The sequence below is a fragment of the Culex quinquefasciatus genome, chromosome 2 (assembly GCF_015732765.1).
Source record: "Culex quinquefasciatus strain JHB chromosome 2, VPISU_Cqui_1.0_pri_paternal, whole genome shotgun sequence".
Taxonomy (NCBI): Eukaryota; Metazoa; Arthropoda; class Insecta; order Diptera; family Culicidae; genus Culex; species Culex quinquefasciatus.
This window is the reverse complement of record NC_051862.1, coordinates 40,032,170-40,052,956: the sequence shown is the minus strand read 5'-3', so window position 1 is coordinate 40,052,956 and position 20,787 is coordinate 40,032,170. Positions and strand designations below refer to the sequence as shown.

General features: G+C 36.7%; 3 protein-coding genes across 10 annotated transcripts in view; 1 reads left to right on the top strand and 2 right to left on the bottom strand.

The window, feature by feature from the left end:
• The window catches only part of LOC6034656 (single-stranded DNA-binding protein 3), an 84,071-nt gene extending 79,342 nt beyond the window's left edge, over window positions 1–4,729 (top strand). For all 8 annotated transcript variants that reach the window (XM_038251845.1, XM_038251836.1, XM_038251842.1 and 5 more), the window contains one exon: window positions 4,375–4,729. In XM_038251845.1, the coding sequence (XP_038107773.1) occupies window positions 4,375–4,491 (117 nt within the window). In that variant the 3' untranslated portion in view covers window positions 4,492–4,729. The remainder of the gene's footprint in view (window positions 1–4,374) is intronic.
• On the bottom strand, window positions 4,562–11,767 carry LOC6034655 (GPI mannosyltransferase 4). Its single transcript, XM_001844892.2, has 3 exons — window positions 11,511–11,767; window positions 10,508–11,447; window positions 4,562–5,729 (listed from the first exon to the last, which is right to left on the bottom strand). Exons 1-3 carry the CDS (start codon window positions 11,665–11,667, stop codon window positions 4,778–4,780), a joined length of 2,049 nt encoding a protein of 682 aa, XP_001844944.2. The 5' UTR covers window positions 11,668–11,767; the 3' UTR covers window positions 4,562–4,777.
• A 5,145-nt stretch (window positions 11,768–16,912) lies between these two features.
• Window positions 16,913–18,902, bottom strand: LOC6034654 (glutactin). Its single transcript, XM_001844891.2, has 5 exons — window positions 18,684–18,902; window positions 18,497–18,631; window positions 17,541–18,434; window positions 17,164–17,473; window positions 16,913–17,102 (listed from the first exon to the last, which is right to left on the bottom strand). Exons 1-5 carry the CDS (start codon window positions 18,882–18,884, stop codon window positions 16,930–16,932), a joined length of 1,713 nt encoding a protein of 570 aa, XP_001844943.2. The 5' UTR covers window positions 18,885–18,902; the 3' UTR covers window positions 16,913–16,929.
• Window positions 18,903–20,787: the final 1,885 nt, after the last annotated feature.

Sequence of the window (20,787 nt, the reverse complement as noted above, 5' to 3'; positions counted from 1 at the left end):
TAACTGGTCGTAACTCGAGACAGGATTGCCAGATCTTCAATGTTGTAGACTCGTTGGAAAGGTCTCTCGATTACCTAACCAACGATGGGTCGGATGATGGATCCGGACATCGTTTACATGCATTTAAGTGAGATCCGGCTTCAAACAAGTACATAAATATCACTAAAGTAGTCATAACTCGAGACAGGGTTGCCAGATCTTCAATGTTGTGGACTCGTTGGAAAGGTCTCTCGATTACCTAACCAACGATGGGTCGGATGATGGATCCGGACATCGTTTACATGCATTTAAGTGAGATCCGGCTTCAAACAAGTACATAAATATCACTAAAGTAGTCATAACTCGAGACAGGGTTGCCAGATCTTCAATATTGTGGACTCGTTGGAAAGTTCTCTCGATTACCTAACCAACGATGGGTCGGATGATGGATCCGGACATCGTTTACATACATTTAAGTGAGATCCGGCTTCGAAAAAGTACATAAATATCACTTAACTGGTCGTAACTCGAGACAGGGTTGCCAGATCTTCAATGTTGTGGACTCGTTGGAAATTTCTCTCGATTACCTAACCAACGATGGGTCGGATGATGGATCCGGACATCGTTTACATGCATTTATATGAGATCCGGCTTCAAAAAAGTACATAAATATCACTTAACTGGTCGTAACTCGAGACAGGGTTGCCAGATCTTCAATGTTGTGGACTCGTTGGAAAGGTCTCTCGATTACCTAACCAACGATGGGTCGGATGATGGATCCGGACATCGTTTACATGCATTTAAGTGAGATCCGGCTTCAAACAAGTACATAAATATCACTAAAGTAGTCATAACTCGAGACAGGGTTGCCAGATCTTCAATGTTGTGGACTCGTTGGAAAGGTCTCTCGATTACCTAACCAACGATGGGTCGGATGATGGACCCGGGCATCGTTTACATGCATTTAAGTGAGACCCGGCTTCAAAAAAGTACATAAATATCACTTAAGTGGTCATAACTCGAGACAGGGTTGCCAGATCTTCAATGTTGTGGACTCGTTGGAAAGGTCTCTCGATTACCTAACCAACGATGGGTCGGATGATGGACCCGGACATCGTTTACATGCATATAAATGAGATCCGGATATATGTGAAAACACATTTTTATACATAACTTTTGAACTAGTTATCGAAACTTCAAACAATTCAATAGCGATGTATGGGACCCTAAACCAAGTCGAATGCAACTAGTTTGGTCAAAATCGGTTCAGCCAGTGCTGAGAAAACTCAGTGAGAATTTTGGTCACATACATACATACACACACATACACACACACATACACACACACATACACACACACATACACACACACAGACATTTGTTCAGTTTTCGATTCTGAGGCGATATGTATACATGAAGGTGGGTCTTTGAGCTTTTAATAAAAAGTTCATTTTTAGAGCAGGATTATAGCCTTACCTCAGTGAGGAAGGCAAAAAAACATTCTACTTTCAACAAATAAAAGAGAAGCCATTTCTCTTTTGAAATATCAAACTATACCTTAAAAGTTTTCTCATAACATCAAATCTATGGGAAAATCTGTTTTCAAAATACAGATTGTTTAAAATTGTGTATGTACAAAATGCAAATTCGCTTGTGATGCAAAATTAATCTTTAGTCATTAGGACGGTAGGAGGGCTGAAGATTACTTCGTGGTTTATGGATGGTCCCTTAGAAAGTATCCATAAAGTTTTAACCACATCAAAATTTTTCGACCATTTTCTTTCTGAAGAAATTGTAACGTTTTAGAGGGGGAATAAGGGGAAAAATTGTTGATGAAATTTTTAATTTTGATTAAAAACAAGTACAATGGATTGTAAACTACTTGAAATGCATTGTATAGCATCTATTTTGTATTTTTAATCAAAAAGTACTTTTTTAGATTTTTTCATATTAAAATTTGTGTCCACGATAAAACAAAATGACATAAAACTCCAGGTATAAAAAAATCATTAATTAATTGATGTTTGGCAAATTTTCGGTAGTTAAATAACTTTATTTATGTTTATGTTTTTTATTATACAATTTTCATAAAAATATGTGTTTGCTTAAAATTTCGTCACAAATGGATGCACTAAGCAGACCCAAAAGAGTGCTGGAAGAAAAAAAAACTAAGCTGAAAAATGGGCGTGGCTCAGTGCATTTTCGTCAGATTAGAATACACATGGTAAATATTTTTTAAATGCTTGTAAAAGGGATAGAATAACTTTTACTAAAAGTGAAAATAAACAGAAATGTTCACAAAAAGTTGCTCTACTCATTTGTGTACTTGGTTTTAGCACAGACGACAGACGTAGCAGCTAGAACAAAATAATTTGAAAATCATGTGTAAAAACATGGCGGGTGATACACTAACACCATCTCGTAGTCTGTTGCCACTTGCAAGAATAAGCTTCTGCAGGAGCCGCATTCTGATTCTCATCAACTTGATTTCGATGATGCTATCTTAAAAAAATAAATTTAATTTTTTACTCTGAAATTAACCAACAATTATCTGAAGCGGTACTCAAAATAATTTCTTTCGACATTTCCAAACTATTTTTAATAAAAAATTTAATGAAATTTTGGATGAGAATAAGATTACGCCCAACCACGTGCTTTTCAATGTTTTTGTTTACACTTGAGAGCAGCTCCCGCGATCCTGTGGTCAAATCTCCTCTGCGACGACAGCGCCACAAGCTTGCCATTCTCGATAACACCGTTGCATGTTTTTACACAAGGTCTGTTGTCTGTGGTTTTAGTAAATTTCAAGGAACACTCCAGATAATCCAGCATCATTCAAACACAATCGTTTATTAGACTTGGAATGGGTATGTTTCCCCTATTGGCATTTTGCTATATTTTTTGTTTCAAATTATTGAAAATAAGGCTCGAAATTTTACATAATTTTATTAAAAGATTTACGAAAAACTTCTTAAATGTTTCGAACAATTTTGTTAAAAAATAATTTTGGTAAAGTTAGTTTAGGTTAGATTTTTTTTATTTTTGTTGAAAAAAAAAATCAAAAAGAAATGTTAGTTTTTTTTTGCATTTTTGAGGCTCTGCCGAGTTCGATGGATACGACGAGTGCTGGAAAAATCGAGTTTAGCAGCGAGTTCCATTTTTTTTAGCAATTCCGAAAAATAAGCATAAAAGAGTTCATCTTGCACGTTTTTCCACGTTTTTGTGGATATTGAAATGATTTCTTCTGTCATATTTTTCCAACAATCGTCGGGTGAAGTTGATTTATGCCAAGAATTGGAAAGACGAAGTTGACTTTATAGCTGTCGGCCACCATTGCTAGTACCAACCACTAGTGTCTTCCTTTTTATCTACAAGGACTTCGCCGCCCTGGGCTCCTAAGTGTATGAAAGTATGGCACGGAGCGACGGCGCCGAATACCCATATTTACACAAAGAATTTTTAGAGCGCCCGCCGCGGGATTCGAACCGGCGACCTTTGGATTGTGAGTCCAGTGCGCGGTCCGATTGACCCCCACACAGGCGGGACAGGAGAATTGGAAAGAGGGATGATTGATTCCGACACAGATTCCGTCGCCTGAGCTGTACACTAAGCACGGCTTCCGGCGCTCTTCTGCCTCGCTATTTGCTGAATTACCAGGAAAAATAAGATAAAGCCACATACCAATCTAACAAATTTAAAAACAATGCCAAAATTCAAAAATTTCAGCACTGTTTTTTTTTTTTAGCACACTAAAGTAGGCCGTTCCGTCTGTAACGAAGGGCAGGATATATTGACAGTCTCTGCGAAATTGCAAATTGGGTCGCTGAGCTCAAAAATTACTTCAAAAATGATGTAGGAATGTAATCCAGCATGGTGACCAATAAGGCAGAAATGAATTTTGAACAATATTCCTTTTGTAATGAAACAGGCACCCAACCACTCCAATTTGATTTAATGGGATGTATTAATTCAAAATTGACTTAAGAAAAGATAAATTTAAAGGTAAAAAATATATCCTGATTCGATTCTTCCAAGGTTTTATGGAGAGCATCGGATAATCAAACTTTGGATAATCAAAGGTTTGGATAATATAGGCTTCGGAGAATCGAAACTGGACTGTGCTGAATTTATGATTTTTTTCATCCAAAAAATTTTCAAATTATTATTGATTGCTACCCCGTATACAGCCCTTAGATTAAGTTCTTCCTCAATATAATCTTATGTAGACGCGAGGTGATTGGGATAGTTATCATAAACACTCAGACTTCATAGACACAATTAATGTTATATCAAACCCTACAAAACTGAAAAATATCGAGCTAGAACAAAAAAAGAACAAACGGAAACCCGCAGTCCTCAAACCGAGTCTTTCGTTTCTTTTCCCTCTAATTTTAGCACCCGATGCATCGCGCCCCTAACGGGTGGCTCAAGTCGGAAACGCCCGGCGCTTGGAGACCGTTCACTTCCCCTCAGGGCGGCGCCGCAGCCCATCAGCAGCAGCAACAACAGTAGGCTGTGGAGACACACGTGGAGTTTCTCTTTATCCAAACTGAACAAGTACCACACTACATAAACGGGTAGGTACGATTTGCAGTTAAAAATAAGTTGTGCTTTTATTATGAAAAATAATGCCTTAGTTAGCTATAAATATTTACAAAAAGTCAGTAGGTTTTATTCAGGAATGCGCTTCTTTTAAGGTACTCACACTAAGCAAGCAAATACACGAAAGGAAAAACGACAATTAAATCAATTTGTTTGACTAGATTTTTTTTCACGATATCACTGAAATCCTCGCTTGTTACGAAACTGGTTTGCTTCCCTTGGCCTTGATCTCGTACAGAGCCAGCCCGAATTGGTGGGCTAAAGACGAAAACTGCTTCAGCATCCGACTCGGCGTCAACCAATCCTGTGAGTCCTCCTCGGCGTAGATCGAGCACGTGTCCTCGACGTCCTCCAAATCGGTGTTGATTCCGCAGAGGTGCTGTCCCAGCAGTTTCGGTGGTGCCTCCATGGAAAGATGGGCGTAAAACACTTTAATCAGGTTGTGGCTCATAAGCTGCGGTTGGACGTGCTCTTGGAACTCGTTGTTCAGGTCCTCGGACAAGCTGGAAGGAATCGCCAGGTACACGTGGCACGTTTTGTGGTTGTACGTCTGCAGCCGGCACATGTCCATGGTGAGTTTGACCTTGGTGTAGAGTTGACCAATTGGCAAACTCCCATATTCACTGAGGAAGAAGGTCCGCTTGCGTCGATACCGCTGACCCGTTTGGGGGTTCGTCACGAGGATGTTTGTGCTAGGCAGGTCCAGGAAGCAGTACGGCATGTCGTAGATGTGGCTCGTAATCAGGTAGGTTTGTGTCGTGGACGGAGTGGCCGCCAGTTGTTGGCTCATGTGGGCGGCCAGTTGATACACCCCAGCTTGATGGACGAACCCGTAGAAAATCGTCAGAATAATGTTGAACGTGTACCACAGACGGAGCAACGGTCGTGCACTTGCTTGAGTACATAAAACATAGCTGTAAAACATCTCTTTTAGCCGAGATCGCTCCTTGAACGGATAGCTGGAACACAGTCCGGTTTTGAGCTTAGGGGCGTGCAGTAGGATCAGCGGAAGTGTGATCGGGATGAGGAAGCGTGGTTCCTGGTGGTTGATGAAGGACAGCATCACGATTGGGAAGAAGATGGCGCAGATCATGAGGCCCACGAAGGATTGCGCTCGCGGTAGGTTGGTGTACTCGTTGGAGGCGAATCTGAGGGGGAAAAGAGGGTTGAATTTTATAGTTTGAACATGGAACTTTGCTGGGAAAACGAAAAAAATAACGGTTATTTTTCCTTTTCCAAAAACATTTTGAACCCTTTTCAGCCGGAAGCCAGCCAGTAGAAGTTAAAATAACATAACAATAACTGAACAATGTAATTGAAATAATAGCTGCCGAATTTATAGAAACTTCTAAAAAAAGGGTTGAGTATTTTTTTTAAGAGCGTATCTTTTTTCCCCAAATTTTCCTCTTCAATAATTACAACTTTGCCAATCGATATTATTTTTTTTGACGAGTACAGACTTTAAAATTTTTAAATTAGATTCCAACCAAAATCGCCGAATATGAGCAAAATTTTATAAAAGTCTTGAATTTTCGAGTTCTTATAAATTTTAAAATTCACCTTGATTATGAAATAATACTCCAATTTTTTACAAAAGCAACGCATATTTATAAAAAATACTCACAATCTAAGTTATTGCGTTGCTACGTATTTTTGCAAAGGTACTAACATTTTAAGTTTCTAATAGTAGGGGTGTCAAATTATCAGGATTTTTTTAACATTTCGAAAGTAATAAAATGCTTTTTCTAAATAATATTTTTTTTTGTAAAAGTACGTAAAAAACTCAAGAATTTAGTCACTGTAACATGGGTATTCAATGATAGGGAATTTTTTATACATTACAAAAGTACAGAATATTATTTTTTTTAGAAAAAAATGACATTTCACAAATGCGTATTTTTAAAAAAGTAATAAAACTGAAATTTTTGAATATTCATCGAAAATGTTTAGTGTTTCCAAAAATTTGTATTATTACATTCAAAGCGTATTTTAAAATCCCGATCATTCGATAGAATAAAGAAAAACGTAATTTTGTGAAAAATTTAAGTATTTTAAAATACCGTTAAACGGGGTGACTTTGATAGCCGGGGAGACTTAAAAAGTTAGTTAACTATAGTTAAGAAAATGTTGATGATAGCTTTATTTTATTAAAGTGTCATGATTTTCTCAATGAACATTTTTAATTGTAAAATGGAATGCATTTTCGAATTCTTTGGACAATTTTCCACTATTTGAACAAATTTTATATAAAATGTGAAAACTTTTGATTCGTGCTACAAATTCAGATTAAAATGCAATATCCGTAGATCATTTTGTTAACAAAACTATTTTTATCAAATTTCAGCCAAATTCTGACTTTTTAACAATTTTACATAAAAATTTAAATCTATTTTGTCAAAAAGCATATTAATTTAGCTAACTAAATATAAACATTGATTTATTTTTTTCCTAGAAACTATATCAGCAACCTTAATGATGGTACACTTAACGTAAAAAAAAATCTCTCATTTATTACCCGGACGGTAATAACAAAATTCATGCCATTTCAATTACAAATACTGTTAAAATAACAGAAAGTGTTATGGAATCTTCTTGAAAAAATCATTTTTGCATAAGGGTTTAATAACAGTTTATGTTATCATTATAAAATTTGTTATTGGTCTGATATTGGTTGACAACAAAACAACTTTGGAATAAAAATGTTTGTTATGGAAGAATACCTCCAACTGTTATTGGGATGATCGGATTAGTTGTTAAAATAACAAAAAATAATAACAAAGATTTGTTCGAAGAATAACTAAAAATGTTATTAGTCTGTTATTAAAATAACAACCCGGGCGGAAAGTGAGTTGGTGGATATAACTTCGAACTATCTTGGCTTGTTTATTCGCATCTTGCTGTAAACTCCTCGAGTTATGACGACTTTTGAAACCGACTGCGTATCATGGAAAGTATATTTCATGATCATACTGCATTATCTACAGTTGATATTGAGGTGTTAGTGGTAGTTTTTTTGGACTTAGCAAAAATTTCGAAAAATTTTTTTTTTCCAAAATTCTACCATCATCATCATGAAATGATTATTTTGACTTTATTTCAAATTTATGCTGGACTTAGAAAAATTAGCAGTCACTGACATAATTTTCAATTTCCGACACTTAGAATAATTTTCATGAGCTGAACCTCCTGTGGCCGAATGGTTACGGGTTTCGCCTCATAAGCGGAAAGTCATGGGTTCTTCTCAGGGTGGCAGCCTTAGGTTTAAGTTCAGAGGTAGCAGCAACCGCATGAGTATAAAACGGTTGCTTCACGTGCTCTTCAAGCGTGTGATCGATCTTGGGATATTCCTTTGCGCCTCTTTCCCAAAATACATTCCTCGTGCCTTCGCATGTAAATAATGCCCAGCCGATCGGTATTGCACTGCAGTCCAGTCGCATTGTCCAGATCAGAGCAAAGGGAACACCGCAAAAGTAGCGCCGCAAAAAGACAATTGTCTTTACAAGACCCCGCGCGGCAAATAATAGCTGCTGGGTAGAGCTTGAAAAATGACACGAAAAAATTGTCACCGCGGTTCTAGCGATACATAGCGCACAAGGCACAAGGAATGGAGTTTTACAGCATCTGGATGGAACAGCACTTTCCCTCTCAATAGGGACTGTGTTATAGATCTGGAAATGCTTAATAACAGTAAAAATGGGTAACACGATACAATAGTCCTTGTAATCAGGATTCAGTGTCTTAATACTCAAACAGAAAAAAAATGAGCTGATATTTTAAAGTTTGATTTTATTTATGCTGGACTTTGAAATTTTTGCGTATATTTTTTAATTCTTTACTTTTTACAGAAAAAGCATTTTTTGGGACTTAGAAAATTTTCGGGAGTTTGGAAACATGATAAATTATTTTGATGTTTGTTTTTGCTTTGAACCAAAATTTCGGAAAAATCGACGAAATTACAGGAAATTTTTGTCCGATTTTTACAAAAACATCAGTTTGTTCCTAAAATAATGTCCCTAACAAAACGTCTTCATTGAAATTTTGAAATTCGAAAGTTGGTTTTTAATAATTATTGATATACCCCCTACAAAAGTCGTTCCGGCACTTAGAAAACTTACGGGATCCGTATCACGACAAGATTTTTGGTAGAATTTATTTGATTTTTTGGACTTAACAAAATTTTGGCTTTCGGCCAGTAAAATATTTTCAACATTTAAAAAATTTTCGAGAACAGGAAACTGAAAAAAAAATTTGGGACTTAGAAAATTTTTGGGAGTTTGGAAACATGATAAATTATTTTGATGTTTATTTTTGCTTTGAACCAAAATTTCGGAAAAATCGTCGAAATTACAGGAAATTTTTGTCCGATTTTACAAAAACGTCAGTTTAACAAAACGTCTTCATTGAAATTTTGAAATTCGAAAGTTGGTTTTAATAATTATTGATATACCCCTACAAAAATCGTTCCGGCACTTGAAAAATTTACGGGATCCGTATCACGACAAGATTTTTGGTAGAATTTATTTGATTTTTTGGACTTAGCAAAATTTTGGCTTTCGGCTAGTAAAATATTTTCAACACTTAGAAATTTTTCGAGATGAGGAAACCGAAAAAAAATTGGGACTTAGATTTTTTTTGGGAATTTGGAAACATGATAAAATATTTTGATGTTTATTTTTGCTTTGAACCAAATTTTCGGAAAATTCGTCGAAATTACAGGAAATTTTCGTCCGATTTTTGCAAAAACCTCAGTTTGTTCCTAAGATAATGTCCCTAACAAAACGTCTTCATTGAAATTTTGAAATTCGAAAGTCGGTTTTTAATAATTATTGATATACCCCCTACAAAAATCGTTCCGGCACTTAAAAAATTTACGGGATCCGTATCACGACAAGATTTTTGGTAGAATTTATTTGATTTTTTGGACTTAGCAAAATTTTGGCTTTCGGCTAGTAAAATATTTTTCAACATTTTGAAAAATTATTTTGATAAGAAACATTACCAGGCTTTTTGAAATTTTACTTTGGATTTTTGGACAATTTTAGGAATATTTTCATAAACTTTTATTTTTAATTTAAAAAAATGGAATATAGAGACTTTGGATTTTTCGTGATTTGGAAAATTATTGTGACATTTTGGCTTTCTCCACAATTTTTTTAATGAGTTTTTAAAGTAAAATAATTTTTCAACTTTGAAAAATCTTGTTTTGATGTAGGTGCGTATATTCCTGCAATATTACTCATATTTGTGAAGAGAAAGAAGGGGGTGTCTGAATTGTGGCGGGGTGTATTAAAAACCAATAAAATTATTTTTGGGATCAAAATCTACTTTATGAACTTGATATGATTTTTGAATGATTTCGGTTGTTTGCCACTATTAACTCAACTTGATGTGGCATTGTTGGTCAAATAAACTCAACAAGATTTTTCGCAGATACGCCTCGAACAATTTATGTTCGTGGCCATGTTCGGTTATCTCTTAACCATACCCTGGGGTGAACTTGACTTGTTCGTGTTTTTACGAACATGGGTAGATTTTTCCAAGATGCAACTTTCTGCCCGGGAATCCAATAACAAAAAAATCATAAAGACGAATAACAAATCTTGTTATAAATAACATAAAATGTTATTGGCCTAGTATTTTCAAATATCAAAAAATGTTATTCCCAAGTTATTTCCGTCTGCTCGGGTGCAGTCTAATTTTAACAAGAAAAACCATGACAATCAAAGTTACCCCGGAATTCAAACTTCAAATTCAAACACCTATTTTTCTAAAATAGTGCACTGACTAAAAATAACAGTATTGAGAAAAACCTTACCAGTTGAAAAATATTCCAAAAATAAATAAAAATCCTGTCAATCTCACCCCGGTTTACGGTAAAAGTATTTTTTTTCCGAAATTTATGAAAAATGCAAAATAATAATCTCACCTGTACATCATAACCCCAAACGACGCCAGCGCAATCACGCCGAGCACGTTGTACAGCAGCGGAACGTTGATCGCCAGGTGCAGATAGAACGGATGCGTTCCATGCGCTCCCGTATTGTTCGGATTGATGTTGTACCGCACAAAGTTGAGCGGCGTCACCACAAAATTATTGATGGTCACGTCCAGGTGCTCAATTTCCGGCATGGTCAGATACCCGTAGTAAAATGAGTCTCCTAGGATGAAGAGCAGGAGGGCGGGAATTCCGGACAGGACGAAGGTGAAGATTCGGATGTTGAAGTCTTTCAGGGATGCTTTTTTGGTTCCGAGTCCGCGGAGTAGCCAGTGGAACACTAGCGGGAGTCCGAAGAGGAGGAACGTTGGCCGGTTGAAAACGCCGGCGACGCACAGGGTGGACATGAGGACGCATCGGTTGAGCGAGTGGGACGGCAGTGATTGACGTAGTTTGTACAGTTTGACCTTTTCGACGAGCTTCTTTTCTTTTTGGTACTTTTCATCGAGGAACTCTTGCTGGTAGATGACGGTGTTGGAGTGGATCATGCAATCGCTGACAATGTACAGGAGCAGCGAGCAGAGGGCCATTTCGATTGAGTTGGTAAACGTTCTAATTGAGTAGACCAGCATTACGTAGGAACTTGCTAGGGTGAGCAGTCGGAACTGGCTTTGAAGCCCGTAGGCCTTGCAGATTTGGGCCAAACTCCAGTCGTTCACGAACGACAGGGCCACCATGATAAGTCGTGGAAACACCAACATTACGTAGCTACCCCGGAGGTTGATTCCCAAGAAGTACCTCGTGTACATCGAAACGAATCTAAGCACGCCAAAGGGAATCTTCAGTCCCAAGAATGGAATCACCATGGAACGTATTGGGAAAGCTTTATCAAATTCCCACGTCCTCCGGACGTCCAGACCATATTCATCCCCTAAAACACAGTTATAAATCAGTTAAACCTTACTAAAACACGAGTTCAATGTTCCAAACTCACCGGCAACCACCTCCACCGTCTGAAAGAACTCGTCCGGATGGATGTAACCGACCTGGGGGATGAACACCATCGCTATCCTTACGAAGCACATGATGTAGTAAGACACCAGTGACGAATCTTTGGCTTTAATTGATTTACTGTGCATTGTTTGGTGCATTTTTGAATCAGAAAACGTCCCAACAAAATCTACTCCGCTTCAAATGGGAAATGAAAATATCGATTGAAACCGGGGTTTGTTTGGGGAGGTTTTGTTTTGGTTCAGGGTTTCGCTGGCTGACAGCGAGAACTGTCAAAGTTGGCTGTGTGTTTTGCTTTCATCGTGAGGGGTGATTTGGAAAATGGTAGTCGCTTGGAAGGAATGAGGAAGTTGTGTGCAAGCTCGAGAATTTTACTTCTAGAGCAATTCCATGTCAAATAGGGAATCGGTTGTACCCGACCCTCTCCGATTTCAATGAAACTTTGTAGACATGTTATCCTAGGCATATATAAGCCATTTTTGTGTATATGGAGCCAGTTACACTTGATAACGACATTTGAAAAGGGCGTAAGTGTTCTAAATATTTTTGTATTTCGTAATTTAAATATTGCTGTATCTTGAAGCCGTTGCATCGTATCAAAAAGTGGTCAAAGACAAACTTGTAGGAAATTTTACGGGCTTTCCGAAAAAAATACACTGAAAGAAAAAAACACTCTATTTTTATAAGATTTTTTGATTTTTAAGTTTAAAAGTCAAATTTGAGGGTGAGCCCACGATTTTTTTTCGTTCAAATTTTTTGTGAAAATTGCCTAAGATGTTATAAAAAGACTCACGAAAAATGCAGGATGGAGCAACTCACCTAAAAAAATACAAAAATCATTTACTGAAACTGTTTTGTTTAATGTGCTCTAAACGTAAAAATTTTCAAAAACCGAATACGGGAATCGATTCTCCAGACAATTTTACATAAAAGTCTCCATATTGACCATTATCTTAAGTCCAATCCTTGTGAAGTTACAGCGGTTTTAAAAATAAAAATGTTGAAAAAATAGGGTTTTTGATGGTTTTTGGCAATTTCTATATGACAGACTTGATTTTTCAGTCTCGAAAATATTTTTACCGGAAAGCTCGTCCAATTTCCCATAAGTTTGTCTTTGACCACATTTCAATTGGATGTATGGGCTTACAGATATAAGCTAATTTACAATCCAGGTTACTATACTACACTGAAAAAATATTATGTTTTGAGTTATGAGTGTAATTAGCTTATATCTGTAAGCCCATACATCCAATTGAAATGTGGTCGAAGACAAACTTATGGAAAATCGGACGAGCTTTTCGGTAAAAATATTTTCGAGACTGAAAAATCAAGTCTGTCATATAGATATTGCCAAAAACCATCAAAAACCCAATTTTTTCAACATTTTTATTTTTAAAACCGCTGTAACTTCACAAGGATTGGACATAGGACAATGGTCAATATGGAGATTTTTATGTAAAATTGTCTGGAGAATTGATTCCCATATTCGGTTTTTGAAAATTTTGACGTTTAGAGCATTTTTCAAAAAAACAGTTTCAGTAAATGATTTTTGTATTTTTTTTAGGTGAGTTGCTCCATCCTGCATTTTTCGTGAGTCTTTTTGTAACATCTTAGGCTATTTTCACAAAAATTTTGAACGAAAAACAATCGTGGGCTCATCCTCAAATTTGACTTTTAAACTTAAAAACCAAAAAATCTAATGAAAATAGAGTGTTTTTTTCTTTCAGTGTATTTTTTTCGGAAAGCCCGTAAAATTTCCTACAAGTTTGTCTTTGACCACTTTTTGATACGATGCAACGGCTTCGAGATACAGCAATATTTAAATTACGAAATACAAAAATATTTAGATCACTTACGCCCTTTTCAAATGTCGTTATCGAGTGTAACTGGCTCCATATACACAAAAATGGCTTATATATGCCTAGGATAACATGTCTACAAAGTTTCATTGAAATCGGAGAGGGTCGAGAAAAAAGTACCTAAAAAAATCCTGTTTTGGGCTGGAATTGCTCTCTATGCTTAAATAATTAAAAAACCCTTGGTATTCGAACTTTTGGCTACCATTCCTAAATGATCGTTTTGTTTTTGTTGAATAAACGCATTTTTTCAATTTAAGGAAAATAGATTGGCAGGTAATAAAAAAGTTCTTTCGTAAGATTTCAAGAATACATAGTGTTTTGACAAAAAAAATTAATATGTTTTCATAATAGTTATTGTATTAATTTAAAATGTAATAATTATTATAGAACTGATAAGTATTTTTTTGGTCATGCGGAAGAAATAATATATTTTAATCAAACTTTTAAAAGCAAGATGAAATTTCATGTAACCCAAATTTAAACATCAGAACTTAATTGTTTTTTTATTTAATTAAAAAAAAAAACAATTGCAAAGCGAATAATGGCAACAATTGTCCTAAAACCACAAAACTTCACAATAATGCTAAAGAATTATGGAAAACTTTAGTTTTATTGAATTTGATACACCTAAGTTATTGAAAAGTTAAAATTATTATTCATATACAGAAATTTCCAAGCGCCTATTTTTTTTGAGAAAAGGTAACTAAAACTGGTTCATGAATGCCAGTATTATATGCAAATTTTAAGCAGTTGAATTTTGACATTCTATTTTATTATTTTTTCAAATTAATTTCGATTTTCTTGGCCCGTAGCAACGAGGACCGAAAGGACTTAAAAATTGAATAAAATGTCATTTATAATATTTTAAAAAAATATGTCCCAAATTTTGGTTTGGAAAGTTAGTTTGTCGCTGGCCTCTGATAGCAGACAATTATTTTTTTAAATCTTGTTCACTAGACTAAATAAGTTCTTTTGTGCTCAGCAATACGGCTTCAGGCATAAATCAATCAATAAACTTGTGGTAACCCGAGCAGACAGAAATAACTTGGGAATAACATTTTATGATATTTGAAAATACTAGGCCAATAACATTTTATGTTATTTATAGCAAGAATTGTAATTCGCCATTTGATTTTTTTGTTATTGAATTATTGTTGTAATAACAGACAAATAACATTTTTAGTTATTTTTCGAATAAATATTTGTTATTATTTTTTGTTATTTTAACAACTAATCCGATCATCCCAATACCAGTTGGAGGTATTCTTCTAATCTAATCTAATCTAATCAGACCCTAGCGCAGCCAATCTTTCGAAGGGATCCTGGAGAGTGCCTTAGGTTAGATGACGCCTAGCACTCTTCTTGTCATTTATTAACATTTGTGGTGCGCCATTGCATTAGAATGCATTGAAACATCACAAGCGTTAAACCGGCCAGGCCTACTGCGTAAAGCCGTATTGCAGAGATGACTCGTAAATGGGTTGAGTTTGAGCACTGAGTGTTCGAACAACAACACAATTCTGAATCGACAGGGGAGGAAGAAGCGTGGGGACACACCACCATACGCTCCGAGATTTGGTTGTATTCGTTGGGAGCACAATGCTAAGAAGGTTTGGTACTCCGGGACCCTCTGGGATGGGACATTGTATTTCCACGAATGCCCTGGACACTATTTGCCGTGGTTATAGCGCCACAACTCGCTCTCTGAAACAGTGTTCCTAATTCCAGTCCACGCTCACGAAGTCGTCATGACCTAGTGGTTAGCATTTTTGCTTATCAATCCAAAGGACGGAGGATCGAACCCCGCCTCGAGCGACTTTGATTTTTCGTTCATATTCATCATTTCAAATTCATGTATTCTTAACTTTCTTGTTGGGAGCAGATGGGAATCGAACCCAGAACCATTCGCTTACAAAGCGAACACCGTAACCAGTCAGCCACGGCCGCTCCCCATACCAGTTAGAGGTATTCTTCCATAACAAAAAATGTTATTCCCAAGTTGTTTTAGCTCGCAATTAATATCAGACCAATAACAAATTTTGTTATGATAACATAAACTGTTATTAAACTCTTATGTAAAAATGGATTTTGCAGGAAAATTCCATAAAACTTTCTGTTATTGTAACAATATTTGTTATTGAAATGGCATGAATTTAGTTATTACCATCAGTTCGGGAAAATCCAAAGTTACAAAAAATCATTCATCATTTAATCATTTGATTGTAATAACATGCACTTTATAAGGAATTCCAATAGTTTTTACACCGATAAAATTGTGGACTAAAATGTATTAAAGTACCTAACAAAAAAAAAAAAAAAAAAAAAAACAATCTGTTAATACTAATGAAAATCTTATCAAAACTATTAAAAAGATTTGTTTGCAATTCAATCGTGAAACTTTTTACTTTTCCGGTCATTCTCTAATGCCGAATTGGCCTACTTTTCTTTACAAAAAATAACTGAATTGAAATGTAATACTTTAAGATTCAAAGGCTAAAAAGTTCTACTTTTGTACGACTCGTGCTGAAAAACATCTTCTTTTTGCCACATGTAGTCTAAACTTCTATTATGACGTTTATTATTCCATTTTTAATTCCAAAACATAAAATTGTTTTGACAACATAAATGTTTTGATAGATTAAAAAAATTTATAATGCATTCGTAGTCAATTTCCCCTCCCGATTTCTCGATGTTTAAAACAGTTATCGTATTTTGGACATTAATAATTTAGAAATTACACACTTAGATTTTTTACCGAATTCGGTAGTTGAACAATCGGTAAATTTTAGATTGGTAAACCATCTGTCAAAGTGGACAAAATTGACCGAATTTTGGTTGTACGATGATCAATAATGAACTTCATTACCGAATTTCGGTAATTTTTTACCGAATTCGGTAAATTTCAGTTCGCTGAACTGTTCAGCAGTTGAAAATTCGGTAATCTTTACCGAATTCGGTAAAAAAATCTAAGTGTGTAAGCATGTAAAATTTACTTATTATTACTCTCTTGCTTATTATTTTTTTTTAAACGTTTCCAATTGCTTCAAATTCGCTTAGATTTTAATTTAAAAATTTGACAACTATCATTTATTAGCAATTGCAATATATTTTTAAGCCCTTTAGGCCGATGCAAATTTTATTTCAAGTTTTTCAACCCTTTCAAATTAAAAAAAAGCTTAAAAAATCATTGAAAATTGAAATATTTAGGCTGGTACAAATTTTATTTTAAATTTTCGTCTCCCCACCCCCACCCCTTCAAAATTAGCCCCAAAATTCATGAGGCAAAAAAAAATATATTTTTTAATACTTCAGAATTTCAATAAAAATTTAAGTGCAGTCAGCTGAAATCAATTTAAAATGCATTCCCCTGCGTTTAGAATAATTTTCAGCATGTTTGGGTTGATTTAAACCCCCCTTCGACCCAGCCAAAGCCAAGGAACAAAAACTTTAATTTTTTTTTGCATCGGCCTTATAACACATTGCACAACGTTAAATTACGAATTTGTTTATCAGATAAAGGTAGTTTATTGAAATTTTAATTTATTAGAGCAATCTACTGATCAAAACCAACAATACAATTGTAATAACTGAAATCCTGCATTGACTGCTTCCACTTCCGTACGTTCGAAACTTCTCTGAAGTGGCGAAAAATTCGTTCAAATAATAGTTGCGCTGCTCACAAACTTCATTGATCTTCAGATATGGCCCATAAAGTCCTGCAAAACAAAATCACTACATTATTTGAAAACTCCCACAAAAATCCACGCATCAACTCACGATCCGCCGTCGGCCAGTACGGCACGTCCCTCGCGGCGGGAATCCCCACCGTGGCGAACGAACTCCACAGCCGGACCATCGTTTTGGCCATCTTGGTTTCGCGCTCGTTCAGCTCCGTCCGCGGAAACAGGTAGTACAGATCCTCGGCATGCTCAACCACTCCCTTGTGCGGAAAGGGAAAGCTCGGGTCCGCCCTAGGTCGCTCGCTGTAAAAGTCAAAGCTGTACAGGTACACGTTCTCCGGGTTGACGGCCGATACGGCGTGGACGTCCGTCAGCACCGGGCCCTTGATGCCGTGGTTGCCGCAGATCTTTGAGGGGGGGATGTTAGCTTTTGGTTAGTGGGAATGGGCTAAAGGTTTGTGTGAAGTTACTTACATCGATCAAACCGGGGACGACATCCTTCCACTGAGCTTGGTCAACCTCGGACTTGAGGAAGCTTCCCATGATCTGGTAGGTCTCGAGGGTTCCGTCCAACTTGGTTTGGCCGAATTTCTCTTGAAGCAATCTGATGAATTGCAACAATCCGTATGAAGTCTTTGCCGTGTGAAGTGATTCCGGCTGCAGTTTTGAAATTTCATCCAGAAGGAACATTCCGTCCTGGGAGGTAGTTCCAGCCATGATCGTGATGTTTTTTGGAGCACTTCCGAGGTAGTGTTTCGGATGCTGTGGGAACAGTCCGGACGGTCCACCGACAACTACACATGTTCCAGCAACGCTTGGGTAGCCATCGCTCTTGATGGTCTCCGTTCGGTGATTCTCGAACGCTTGAAGCAGGTTGATCAACGGAGCCTGCTGAAGGCACTGCTCAACGGTGGCTTCGTCGGTGCAACCGGTTCTCCTAGCTATGTCCATGCTTCCCTGAACCGGGGAATCGCACATGGCCCACGGGGAGAAAACCGATCCCGATTGTAGGATCGCCCGCTGGAACAGCGGTTCTGGTCGATTCTGAACCAGTGGGCTATGCAGCAGCGCGGACACCGCAGCCGATCCGGCGGATTCTCCAAACACGGTCACCTGTTTGGCGTTACCACCAAAAACTCCAATATGCTGCTGCACCCACTCCAAAGCCATGATCGCATCCAGAATACCAACGTTACCGGGGATTCGATCGTTCAGCAGCGACAGGAATCCCAGCGGTCCCAGTCGGTACTGGATGACTACCAGAACGATGTCGGCCTCGAGGAGGTAGTTTGGGTGATACTCGTTGGCACCACCTGCGAAGAACCATCCTCCGTGGATCCAAACCATCACCGGACGGACCTCATCGAGCTGTTTTGGGGAGTTTAGGACAGTTATTGATGAGACAGCACTAACGCTTGTAGATAACTCACGTTGTTTGAGTAAACTGATAACGTGAGACAGTCTTCGTTCTCGACGTTGTTGTACTGGTCCGTAATTTGTGGACAATGTACGCTTGGTTGGGACACATCTAGGGTTCCGGTCCATCCGGGACGTTTCGCTGGTGGCTACATAGAAGATCTTTAGTACACTAGTTACCAAAATTCGAACTAAAATCACCTGAAAACGCAGAGTTCCAACCGGTGACTGAGCGTAAGGAATCCCTTGAAACTGGTAGATGGTCCGACTTGTCCACGTAGTGTGGCCTATCGAGCCCTGAACGGATCCCAATCCTTGGATATTGACGATTGGTGTGGAATGCTGAGCGTTGCTGGGAAGCGGAAGATTCCAACAGATTGTAGCTACGATGAGAAGCCACATTGTGACGAGTTATCAAGTTAACGGTCTGAACCGTACCAAGTTTACTGAATGAATGCAAGTTACTCAGCGATATTTCTGTCTTTGCGAACGCTTTCTCGTCATTTTATCTTATCAGTAATATTGAACGAAGGAGGGTATAAGAGTTATTCGGGGGCATTAGAGCAATTATCTGAGATTTCGGTGATTTTTTTTTGTATTTTTAATCCGGCTGAAACTTTTTTGGTGCCTTCGGTATGCCCAAAGAAGTCATTTTGCATCATTAGTTTGTCCATAAAATTTTCCATACAAATTTGGCAGCTGTCCATACAAAAATGATGTATGAAAATTCAAAAATCTGTATCTTTTGAAGGAATTTTTTGATTGATTTGGTGTCTTCGGCAAAGTTGTAGGTATGGATAAGGAGTACTCTGAAAAAAAAAATGATACACGGCAAAAAATTTTTTGGTGATTTTTAATTTCATTTTTTGTCACTAAAACTTAAGGTTTTTTTTTTATATGTTTTAGTGGACATCAATTGCAAACTTTTCAGATATTTCGAGATTGTGCAAAACATCTTTGACCGAGTTATGAATTTTTGAATCAATACTGATTTTTTTTTTAAATCGTTATATTGGTCGCAACAATTTTTCAACATCATTTTTCGATGTAAAGTCGAATTAGTAATCAAAAAGTACTTTAGTGAAATTTTGATAAAGTGCACCGTTTTCAAGTTGTAGCCATTTTAGTCAACTTTTTAAAAAATAGTCGCAGATATTCATTTTAAAAAATTTGTGCCCAAAATCAAGACTAACATTTCAAAAGGACGTAATATTGAATGTGTGGCCCTTTTGAAATGTTAGTCTACATTTAGAAAAAAGGAAAATATTGTTTTCGGAAAGATCGGAAAATTTCACGAATGTTTCATAATTTGACATTGTAAATCGGACCATTAGTTGCTGAGATATCGACATTTGAAATTGGTGGGTTGTTTGGGTGAGACTTAGAAAACATCAATTTTCCTGTTTTTAAACCATTGCATGGCAATATCTCAGCAACTAAGGGTCGTATCAATAAAGTTCAAAATATAGATAATTTTCTCAGCTTTTCAAAAATATTTTTTTCAGAAGTGGGCAAAAATGGGCACTTTGTTTAAAAAATGAATAACTGCGACTATTTTTAAAAAAGTTACCCAAAAATGTATATAACTTGAAAACGGTGCACTGTGTCCAATTTTCATTAAAGTACTTTTTGGTTGCCTATTTGATTTTACATCGAAAAATGAAGTTGAAAAATTTTTGCCGTCAATATTTCGATTTTTTGAAAAAATCAATGTTGACTCAAAAATTCATAACTCGATCAAATATTTTTTGCACACTCTGGAAATTTCTGAAAAGTTTGGATTTTATGTCCCCTAAAACATATCAAAAATAAAAAATAGTGTTTTTTGCAAATCAAGTTTAGGCGACAAAAAATAAAATAAAAAATCACCAATTTTTTTGACCGTGTATCATTTTTTTCAGTTTAGTCCTTATCCATACCTACAACTTTACTGAAATCGATAAAAAAAAATCCTTCAAAAGACATAGTTTTTTTAATTTTCATATGGGTAATTCTCTACCAACTCACACGAAATCGGGAAAAGTTGCCCCGACCCCTCTTCGATTTGCGTGAAACTTTGTCCTAAGGGGTAACTTTTGTCCCTGATCACGAATCCGAGGTCCGTTTTTTGATATCTCGTGACGGAGGGGCGGTACGACCCCTTTCATTTTTGAACATGCGAAAAAAGAGGTGTTTTTCAATAATTTGCAGCCTGAAACGGTGATGAGATAGAAATTTGGTGTCAAAGGGACTTTTATGTAAAATACGACGCCCGATTTGATGGCGTACTCAGAATTCCGAAAAAACGCATTTTTCATCGAAAAAA